The 12384-nt window shown below is 25.9% G+C and overlaps 1 protein-coding gene across 2 annotated transcripts in view; it reads left to right on the forward strand.

The window, feature by feature from the left end:
- Nucleotides 1-12384, forward strand: part of LOC129972191 (GTPase-activating protein and VPS9 domain-containing protein 1-like) — a 53405-nt gene that overhangs the window by 21862 nt on the left and 19159 nt on the right. For both annotated transcript variants that reach the window (XM_056086221.1, XM_056086220.1), the window contains exons 9-14: nt 3091-3257; nt 3377-3480; nt 3606-3843; nt 6424-6549; nt 8159-8255; nt 10840-10907. In XM_056086221.1, the coding sequence (XP_055942196.1) occupies nt 3091-3257; nt 3377-3480; nt 3606-3843; nt 6424-6549; nt 8159-8255; nt 10840-10907 (800 nt within the window). The remainder of the gene's footprint in view (nt 1-3090; nt 3258-3376; nt 3481-3605; nt 3844-6423; nt 6550-8158; nt 8256-10839; nt 10908-12384) is intronic.

A 12384-nucleotide genomic window follows, 5' to 3' on the forward strand; every position in this document is an offset into this window, starting at 1 on the left:
CATTCTCCATTTGACTTATTTGTTTCAAGTCATTCGCAAGCAAACGATTTGTGGATCAAGTCTCCCCCCGCCCCATTTTTGAACAAAAGAGTAGGCTCTTTTATTAGTGAATCACGAATTCTTTTGTAAAAGAATGAATTGGACACTTTTTTTATGTTGGATATTTTTATTAGATTTTTTTATTAATAAAATCTAAATTTTTAATAACAATAATGGTTCTAATTGTGATGTTCCTTGATTGTTAGTGATACCTGACAAATTTTTGGGTGAGGCACAGAAAAAAATGTTTGCTCATCATCTATTATTAATTATGTAAATACATTGTTTTCTAAGTTATTGAATTATTATTTATGATGACACTATTTATTGGTTTTAAAATATGTTGTAATATAAAAGAGACTGAAAAATTAGTATTTATCTACTTTTTTATTTAATACAATTAAGAGAAGACTTGACTATAATTTTATTGTGTGCTATTCAGTTTAACTTTGATTCTCCAAATAAATTTGTCTATGTGCTGATGTAATTATAACATTTTTGAGCGGGGTTCTCTGGGGAATTTGTCAATCTTGCTAGTCTTCTATGCTATTTTCCATGTATGATCAGATATACATTTTTATAAATATTTTAACATGTTACTGTTTATAGGTAGACAGTCTGTAAGTTGTGTGATGTAAAAATTATTTAAAACACTGGAAGCAGGCCATTTAAGAAAATCTCCCTTTTGGCTCCCTTTTATAGTAATTGGTGCAAAGAAAAGTTTTTTCAAAATTTAATTAAGATCTTTAATGAATTAAAAAGAATTGAAATTTTAGTCAATAACTTCAGAACATGTTATTCCACAAAATTATTCTATACCAGTTTAAAAAAAAATAATGTTATGATCACCATAAACTTTTATTATTGTGATGCAATTTATTAAACAACATAACAAAAGTTTCATAATTTGCAAGTAACTTTTAAAATTGCATAACAAATTTCACTCATCTAATTCTTTCCTTTAAAAAAATCAGATTATAGACAGAGCAACAGACGTATTTAAAAAAAAAATTAATGAGGGGACAGGACTTGATGAGTTATAAAATGAATAGATTCCTTAAACTCTTTGAAAGTTTTAAAAACTACAATTGTCAAAAAAGTTGACTTTGGGTGCATTAAATTTTTAAATAAACTTTTCGAGTTTGTTTTTCTCTGATTCATCATATTTAACAATAACAGCAGTAACAAAGAAAAAAAAATGTTTCCCGATTGAAACTATCTACAAACAAATTGAAAACATTCATACATATGGTAACCACCAGTGTAGTTTTGACTTTTCCAGCCAAATACTAGAGCTTTTTTTGTGCTCCATGAAAATCAAATTAAATAAACATATATCATTCAGCTCTTTCCCTTTTCAGTGTGAAATAATAAAAATGATAAGCATATGCATTAAAGTCTATAATTTGATATAAATTTTGCATACAACAAATAGATCATACAAAAATATAATTAGTTGAAAGGAATTCTGACCTAATTGATTATTTTTGCACCATTAAATACATTAGCAATTTTTGTAGAAAACAAACATAACATTTACCTTTTGATATAAATGTCTATTAAATTATAGATCAGAAGGAAGTAGGAAACAATTTCTTACTAAATAAAATTTAAATACATGTTTAAACGAATATGGCTTTGAAATTATTTTTAAGAATAGCATATCATAAAAATCAATTGTAAGAAAAAAAAATATTTTTTTGAGAATTTTTCCAATATAGTATTTATGTTCCACTAAGAATAAATGCCTATATATTTTTAATTAGTTGCAATTGTTACAATAAATTTTTCAAATCATGGAAAAAATACTTTCTAATTATCTTTCTTTTGAAACTTATTAAATTGAAATAAAAATAACTGAATGCTAGAAAAAATGTCTATATTACTTATTTGGGTGGTAAAAAAGTAATGCCTGCATATTATTACATAGGTGTAAAGTAAGCTTCCAAATATGTTATTAAAGCAAGCGAATCAATGCATATCATCCTCTGTTTACAAAAGAAGTTATGTAATGTCTTTACTTGCCAAATATATATTTTGTTAACAATGCTTGTAATTTAAGAAAAACCAATCAATATATTTTCTTCAAAATTTTATCTTAAATATCAAAGAACATGTACAACTGAAAAAAAAAATCGACTATATATATATTTTATTAGAACATGATGAAATATTTCTAAAACAGGCAATTTTTATTTAAAACATGTTTAAAAGATTCACAATTGAAATTTGAGTTTTTAAAATAAGTTTTTTTCTATGATCTCATATTCTCTGCAAACATTTTTTTTAAACTATACTCTGAAAATGGACTTTTAACAGTTTATATAAGTACACGCATTTTCCTGCCCCCATTTCAATAAATCGCCTTTCATCCACAGCGCTCTGAAGTCAATGGGATCAACATCCCTCTTGCAACCTCCAATTCATTTATTAGTGATGGGAGAAAGCATGAATCACTGAAAAAAAATCTTCCTATAAAGCTGTCAATCCTATCAAAGTCAATTGTCCTTCTTTTGCCTAGTGATATTGCAACCCTTCCAACTCCCTCTTGCTTCTCGCTCTTCCTGTGTGCAAACTACTAAGTGGTTTGCAATCAAGAATAGCATGTTCCACAAAGTCATTTGCGAATGTGAATAGTAGAGTCCACTCAGTTATTTGCGACTGAGAATAGCTGGACCCATACAGTCATTCACAATCAAAAGACATTTTCAGAAAATTTTGACCTAGTTCAGTTCGTTCATTTAGATGATCCGTTTGTTCATAGATAAATCATCTCTAATATGAATAAATTATTCTTATGGTAGCAAAAACCAAGATGCTAAGCACATAATTTAATCACTTAAAATGCACATTCTCATATTTGAAATTTTATAAAGTTATGATTAGTGTTTTCAAAACAAAGAAAAAAACATTAATATAAACAAACATTTCATTTTTTACATAATAAAAACAAACATTAGGTTTTCAGAAGAATATAAATAATAATGCTTTGATTAGTAATTTTTACAGTATTATATATAAACAGACTGATATTTCTTAAATGTTTTCTAGTGGCCGAGGGACGCCGAATGTTAGTGGCCGAGACACTCCATCATCTCAACTTGAAGGTGAAGATCGTGAACAGAGACCTCTCGATTTAGTACCTCCCAATAGCAAACAAAATCAAGAAGATATTGAAGATAAATTTGGAAAGTTTGAAATTCATCCCATGATGGAAGGTATTTGTTGGAAATTTTATATTAACTATAGCAATCAGATGCATCTAGTTATTTTGAGAGGGGAAAAAAATGCATTTAAATTATTGCTATATTATAACATTAGTAACTGCAATTTTTAGGAGATGAAACAAAATCAATGGTCAGTGATACTTGGAGCACTGATGTTCTTGCTAGTGATTCTGAAACAGTGGAACAATCTGATATATCATCACAAATGTCACAGGTATTCTTATTGATTTATAGAATAAAAGTCGTTTTTCTGAAATTTTAAATAAATTGTTATTTTTCCATTATATTTTTGAACCTTTTCTCTTGACAATCTGTAATAAATGCTTTTTTTATTTTTAGAGTTGCTTGGATCGAGCTTTATTAGATACTTCAGAAACTGCTAGTCAAAGTGATGCCTGGAGCACTGATGTCCTGGCTTCTGATACTGAGAGACTCCAGGATATTGATACTGATGATACAGCAAGTGTTGCTAGATCAGATGACACTGCTCGATCAGAAGTTGATGGTGAATTAGCAACTGGCACAGATGATATGAGAATGGAACGGAAAGATATCTTAGACTCTGATGCAATGAGAGGTAAAACAGCATTTACTAAACAAATAATTTCAATCAATTTTTGAATAATATTTTAAAAAATTCACATTTTTTACAAAATATTTTAAGAATAACATATGACATGCAGACTCTACATTTTTAAATTGTGTTCACTTGTACTCAGACAACCAGACTTTTTATAAATAGTTTTCATTCAAAATTTGATAGAAATCTTCAAATTATTAAAATGTAGAAAATATAAATATGGTAAATACTGTGATAGCAACTAAGTGCTCCTTTAAAGTTGTTAGTCTTCTAGTTTTCATATATAAAATATACAATGGGAAAACATTGCGATCATCAAAAAATTCAAACTTAAAATTTTGGTGATATCTCCACATTTCAGATTTCCCTGAAGCTGAAAAAAATGTATTCTTGGAATTATGTTTGTCTTTGAACACAATAACTAAAAGATGCTTTGAGCTAAATGGATGAAATTTGATATATGATCTTTTATTCAAATTTGTAGATATATGTCAAATTTTGAATGATATGGTTTCATAGGAAGTCTGACTGAATATAATTGAATGTGGTAATTTTAAAATGTAAGGAGTTAGATAAAAATTACAGCAAAATTTTGGCATTTAAAATTTTGGGCTGTAACAAATTGGAAATATGCGAAATCTGGTTGTTGGACTACATTGTTACATGAATGTAAGCATAATGACTTAAATGAAATTTGGTATGTGGTCTTATGACTACAATTCTAGCTCTTTGTCAGATTTTGGTTTTAATTGTTCGAAAAAGGGAATCCAAAATACATATTCAGTTTTTTAATACTTGAATTTTAATTGTGTCTCAGCAATTAATCACCATAAAAAAATAAGCAAAGATCACTTACTGATAAGCTCTTTCGTGACTATAATTCACTAATTTCATATAATTGACATACAACTACCAGTTTTCTTGAGGAAGAAATTTCAGCAAAGTTGAGTGGCTATGAGGCTCAGGAAAGAACATCAAAGAATTTTTAAAATATCTTTTACTTAACAGCCATTACCTTGGTTTCAACTAAAGACATAAGCTAGCCAGGTAAAGAATGACTCTACAAAAAACTAAACAATATAAATACAAGACACATGTGTTAAGTACATGTTTGTGCACATCGTAATCAGTCAAAAATTTAGTGTATAAATCATGACATCAAGGACAAAAACAGTTTGCATAGTGGTAAATCTTTAATTTCCAACATTTCTTTATTATACTAAGAAGCATACCACTTTTATATTAAAATAAAATAAAAATCTAAGCATTAGTGAATAATGCATCCATGCACAAAATCTACAATTTAATGCATGATTAAAGAGGGATAACACTTTTATCAGAGAATATACAATAAAATTTTGAGGAGACCATTTCTGCTGCTTTCTTTTATGATTTTTTAAAGCTGTAAAATTTACAATTTTATAATGTTATTTTAATTTTCACAGCTTATATTGAACCAGGTTTTGTTACTTAAAAACATTTAAAAAGGTAAAAATAGTGTTTGCATCATTTACTTTTGATATCAGTACTATATTTTATCAAATTTATGTTATTTAAAATGAAATGCCACTATATTTACATATTTCTTTGAACATTAGCTATCAATTATCTTAACAACCATTCAAACAATGCATCCATTAAGTTGGGCATCAATTTGAGCTACATTATTTATACTGAACTTGCATGTTATTATTTATATTTCATTCTTGATTTGCTTATTATTGTAATGTTTACAAACATTTATCATTTCAAAGATGACAGTGTTTCATTTATTTAATGGTTGTATTGCTGGCTGGCCTGCTAAGTAGATGTCCATTTAAAAAGAATGCCTTTAAGCAAAACTTAGGTTTATTGCTCTTAATATACAGAATTAAATAAAATAAATTGTGTTATGTAACAATCATTACAAAATATTTTTCAAAATCAGAGCAGTAATCTATTGTATATGTCACTCCATAGTCATTGATTTCTGCATTCAGTGGCTCCTTACCCTTTTAATGCTCCTCACTTGCCTGTTAGTGATAATAAGCTGTAAGAAGAACCAGATAATTGAGACTTTACTCTATTTATAGGGATGGGTTTTTTTATTTGCACTTTCTTCTCTCCCCCTCCTCCCGGGTTTAAAATGTTTGTGTAATATTTTACTTTTGTAAACATCGGTTAAAATTAATTCAGTGCATGTTTTGTGTTATTTTCTATACTGCAAGCTGAATTTCAGTTAATTTCAGCTGAATTTCACTAATTTATTCTTGTTATTACTGTATTAAAGAAGCATATTTTAAATTTAAAATATGTGTAAATTGAGAATTTTTGGACCACATATAGTATACTCTTCAGAGTACACAAATGGAAAAATATTTTCAAAAAAATATTTAATTCCCACTTAAGAGGTTTTAAAAACTATACTGCATATCTTTTCTAAATAATAGTTTGTTTTTTGTAAAAATGTGGTATTATCTGTCTGTAGTTAATATTTGGAACAATTTAAAGTTGTATTAATTAATTGAGACTTGGTTTATTTTGCTTTCTTTCTTCCTTTCTTTTTGAATTTAAAATAAATTTTTGTTCTTTTTATAGATCCATTTTTATCTGAGGCATTTGGCACAAGTGACAATCCAGTTTTCATGAATGCTCAACAAATGCCTGCATCTGATAACTTTTCCAGGGAACAAACAAATTTTGATGGATCCATGTTCCCAGAAAGTAATGATAAAAAAACAAACATATTTAGGCATTTATTTTGAAAGTTTATGTAAAATATCTCCATTTTATAAATGTTTCCTTTCTTTATAGTTCAAGTAATAGTTTTCTTTTTATTATTTGTTATTAAAATTAGTTTTGTGACACTCCACTTTAAGTAAATGTTAACTAGATATTATATGATTAGCAATAGTGGATGAAGTCGTACTTTTTCATTGACACTTTATTGTTCTTTTCTCCCCTTCCCCTGTAATGTATTTTACAAATACAGTCAGTGTAAATTTGCTAAATAATCTTATAATTTAAAAACATAAAAACTATTATTCTAGCTTTGTACACAATTGTCTTGTTTTTAGTACCCTCTCCTCTTAAAAAGCAAAGTTTTAATATTTTTACTATTTCCTATTTTAATTACAAAAATGTTTTTCTATATCTTCATCTATATATGAAGAAGAAGAAAAAAACAATAATCTCTGAAAATATAAATAGATGTAAAACAGAAAATGAAATGGCAAAATGAAATTTTTGTTAATATTCAGGGGAAAATATTCCAAAACCCTTGTTTGGAACATAATAATGCTATAATGTTATGTTAAAAAAAGAAGTAATATCTGCATTACCATTCGCATTTTTATTATATTTCACCTTTGTTTGTAAATCATGTTTATAAAATCTTCAAATTATGTCAAATTAATAGAAAGTATTAGACATTTCTATTAAATATGAAATAAAAGCATGCAAAAATTTAAAAATATTTAATTTTTTTAATAAAAGATTTTTTTGTGTAAGGTGACTTCACAATTAAACTGTTTCAATAACAAATGAATAGTAGATATGTATTGCATAGTAATTATTTTTTTATTTGACAGATCCCATATATATAAAATTGGTAAGACTTAACGCTTAATTTTTGAATTTTAAATTGGTTTAAAAATGTTTTTCCTTTGATATATTTCAAAAATAATAAGGAAGAATATTTTAAATTTTGCTTAGTTTTACTTAATTAAATGTATTTTTAAAAACTCTATCTTAGTGGCAAAAAATCATCAAAGAAATAATTGTATGCACTATAGTCTGCTTTGTAGAGCATTTCGAACAATTTTTACAGCGCACATTACTTATGGTACAATTAGCTGATAATGCACCAGTTTAAAAGCTTTATTTATATTAAGATGAGGTATATATTGTATTGTAAAAATTTTGATTAACTGCTTTCATTCAATATAAATTTAACATATTGGTTTATTCTTATAGCAATTCGAATATATATCTGCTCAACCCTACTTTGGTTATTACCCATATTTTAGTTAAGCCTTGGTTTCAATATGTTTTTTAACGATCATATTAGAAATAGTTTGGTAATATATATTTAAATGGTGTTATAATTTCTCATCACCTTTAATTTTAAAATGAGGTTGTTTTTATTTTGAGTGTTATTATTTACCCCTTTATATATCCGTAGAATTTCTATTATCTCTGTTTTTTAATATTTTTTACTAAGCTTAAATAGTTTGATGTGTATAAAAAAAATTTTAGTTGAATAAAATTTTACATTTTATTATAACATAACTAATCATAATTGAAAACTAATCAAAATTATGCTAATTTTTAGGGGATATGAGAGAGAACATATCTATGTATGATTCTGATTCTGATTGCTTTAAAGTTCCTGATCTGTTATGTATGGATATGGAAAATACTTGCAATGTGTAAGAAAATCATTTTTTTTTTTTATAAAAATTTGCAAAAGAAAATAAAATGTTTTAAATCTGTACACTTTTTGTTCACTTTCATAGAATAAATATGAAATTTTTTAAAAAATATATATATATAGTGATTTTTGAAGAAAATCAGCTTTCTGTTTTAATAATTGAATGAGGATATTTAAGACAGAAAGTTGATTCCTGTAAATTTGCATACAATGCTAATACAGATTCAGAGGATTAAAATGCACCATTTTTTCAATATAAAATATTTGGGTGTATGTCATAGAATCAAATGTTATTATATTTTACTTTGAGCATTACTTATGAGATAATTATGGAGAAAAAAATTATGAATATTTACCCATCTATTAAAATGTTTTTGCCAGTATTAGAAAAAAATTAAATTCTCTAAAATTTTATGAATTACTGTGATTTATTTTATTCATCAAACTTTCCTTTCTTAAATATTGTATCCTTTCAATTTTTTCAATTATTAAAGCTGATTTGTTTAAATAAATATAAATCAGAACCCTACATTTATATAGCCTATAAAAAATTGTGTTTATATGTTAGTAATTTTAAGATTATTCATTTCCACTAAGCATGTGCCAAAAATTGATTGATCATAGATGAGATATTTGAATGTTCATTAGAATTTGTAATTCTCAAATTTTAAAATCATAAACTAAACAGAAAAATAAATAATTATCATTCCTCTCGTGATTGTTTATTATCATCATTAATTTTTCTTCTAAAAATACATAATAAATAATTTTTATAGCATGTACTAAAGTATGGTATGGCATATACTAAGGTATTGTGTTCTGGATTTTTAATTTCTTTTTTAATGAAGCTAACTAGCTTTCTTGAAGTGTCAAAGCAATTTCAAATTGTGGGCTTCATTTTAGAGACTTCAAAATTTGTTACAGTATCATCACAACCTTTTTGACAATGAAAATAAAATATTTGAAGCACAAGTTGAAGAAATGACTTTATATAAGAAGAAATATTTTTCTAAATATATCTAGAAAGTCATTTTTTTTTATTAAAAACTTTTGATGAATCTACTGCCACTGGTTGATTTTCTGGCATTACAATGTGTAAATCTTGCAAAAGAGCATTAGTTAAAGGAGCTTCTGCTATATTAGAAATATTTTTTGGTCACACCCTCTAAAACAAGAGGGTAGATTTCCTGGTGTCTTCAAGATAGAGAGCAGAATAACATAGTTAAATGTGAATGTAGTTATTTGTCATTTCACAAAATTATTATTTATTTATTTGCTATTTCAAAAAGCTTTACTACTATATAGACTGTAATTAAAAGAATTGATGTTAATGTAAAGGATGATTTGAAAATTTAAGAATATATGTTTTTAGTTTTAAAAAGTAATGATGAGATTTTTATGTTTTCAGGAGGTTTCCAGGATTTTGCATGTCAAATAAAAAAAAAATTCTGTTAGTTAACATTTTGAACTATAGATTTTTTATTTGAAAAGATTTTTGCTTTCTGTTTCATTATATATGATTATGTCATTTCATTATGTATGATTTATTTATGTACATAATGTCTATAATTATGTTTATAATAATTTTTAATAAGTTTGTGTATAATCTTAGTCTTTTATATAATAATTTTTCAATTTAAAATTCTATTTAGTTTTACCTTTTTTTATTAAAGCGTCTTAGTCACATATAAAAAATATGATGGGTCTACTAAATACATTTCAATTTTAAAATACAAGAAATATTTTTTTTTTTAAAATAGAGTAGATGTGACTAAAACTGTCAATAGTAGATCTTTGTTTTATGAAAAATTGATACTTTTTTTTTTTTTGTTAATCAGTAAAACCTAAATTCTTAACACTTTTTTTTTTCCTTTACTGCTGATTAGCATTCTAAATTTTACATTTTTGAATTTGAATATCTGGATTTTTACCAAAAAAAATTAGACCAATTTCTCGAGGCCTAAGTATTTTTCAGTTTGATTTTTATTTATTTATTTTTTATATAAATGTATGACTATGGTGATAACTTTTTATGAACAAATTTTAGAAAGAAAGTTTTCCTGATATACATCTGTGTGCATTGTTTGTATTCACCAATAATATGTATTAAAAAATTGAACTTTACAGAATTTTGAGAGAAATAAAGATAGCCTTATAAAAAATGCTCAAAGATATAGCTCCTGCAATAATGTTTCACTCTCTGTAGAATCTATTCTTTGGTATATCTTCATCAAAATAAAGTGTAATTTCATTAATTTTTTTAAAGAAATCAAATATTGAATAGTAAAGTGATTTTTTTTTTATTCATGTTTCATTTTATTTTTGCTTAGTAGCAAATTGTCAGTGATTCATCTGTGTGAACAAAATAATTTGTCACCATCAAAGCTATATAAGAGACATTTAATTTTTAAGTACCAATGATTTTGTTGATATTTTCTAACTGTTTATTGTTCTAATTATCACATTGTGTATGTATTTCTAGATCTGCATTTATTGTCTGTAGATAATATTCCAAAGGTTTGAATTTCTGATTAAAGAGATTCATTAATAAGTAGATGTATACATATATATCTTTTTTACAGGGAACCTATTGATCCTGAGGTCAGTCAAGCAGCCCACGAGGAAAGCCTAAGTAGCATGCAAAGTTTAGGTAAGAATTTTTAGGAAGCTTATTATATTGGCATTTTTATGAGATGTAATACATAAATGCATTAAAATATTTTTTGCTGTCCTAGAGCTTATTAATTACTATATATAAAAATAAAAGTTGCTTAAAATTTTTATCAAAATATTTTGCATATCAGGATCATTAATAATTATTGGATCAATCGCTAAATATAATGAAGGATTGATGAACCATGGGCCCTTTGGTGAAAGATTTTTATATCCAAATAATAAAAAAGCCCCAAAACAATAAAAAAAAATGACATTTTGTCCCAGATTTGTACAACTGCCAACTTTTCCCATTTAAAAGAAATATTAAATTATATATTGATTGCATTAAATTTCATTTGAATCTTTTGTATATAACTTAGTCTTAATGGTTCTCTCAGCAAAATATTCTTCATACTTTGATAGTCATGTAATTTATACTGTTTAGGAGCCTTATATATCATATTCATTACAATATATGTCTCTTTAATTTGTTGTGATTTCACCTGAAATTTTAATTTTATCAGAAAAGTATTAAATTTAATAACAGGCTTTCTGAATTGAAGAACTTCCATAAAAAATACAAAGAAAGAATATTTATTCAGCATCAAAATTTTGTATGATGTACACAAAATATATCACAATTTATATAGTATTTCAGCGGATTATCCAACAAAAATTTCTCTGATTCAGTAAAAAGAATGATAATAGTACAGTGTTTAAAAATAAGCATGTTTTTAAAATGTTCAACCTTAGCTGTAATTCCCATAGTATTCAATCATTTTGTTAGAAGTATGCTTTAAATAAAAATCCATTTAGTATGTTAAAATAAGCCAATTCTTCATATCTTGATCATCAATAATGGGAGGGGACAGGATGAAATATTAATAGTAGTAATGAACAATTTCATATACAGCAATTTTGTTGTAAGAGATATTTAAAAACATCTTTAAAGATGAGAAATTAAATTTATATCATTGAAATGATAATTGCTTGATTTTTAAGATAGAGTGAAAATTATTTTTGAAGAAATATATTTTCAGAAGTTATGGGAAAATGCCAAAATATAGTTTAATTTTTAATTAAAATTTCAAAAAAATATTGCTTTGAGATGTACATTCCCTCCTCACCCCCCAATCAAAAATGTTTCTCAAAATTGGTAGCTTTAGGTCTAATAATATGCCTTCTAGAATGCAAATATACACACATTTCTCTTTATTATTATTCTTAGAGGTTAAAGCCCACAAAAGATATTAAAAGCAACAAATCTTTTTTACAAAATCTGCCGTAATGCAGAGGATTTCAGTTTCAATAATCCTTGTGTTCTATTCAGTAATGAGATTAAGAAAATTATCCTAGAGAAATGGTGAGCCAGGTAAAAATTGGCATGGACTTTTTCCTTAATCAAATTTTTACATACCATGAGATCTTTTGGCCCCCACCTCACCCCTTTTGCAAAAATGTTCATCAAAGAT

Source organism: Argiope bruennichi, chromosome 6, assembly GCF_947563725.1.
Source record: "Argiope bruennichi chromosome 6, qqArgBrue1.1, whole genome shotgun sequence".
Taxonomy (NCBI): Eukaryota; Metazoa; Arthropoda; class Arachnida; order Araneae; family Araneidae; genus Argiope; species Argiope bruennichi.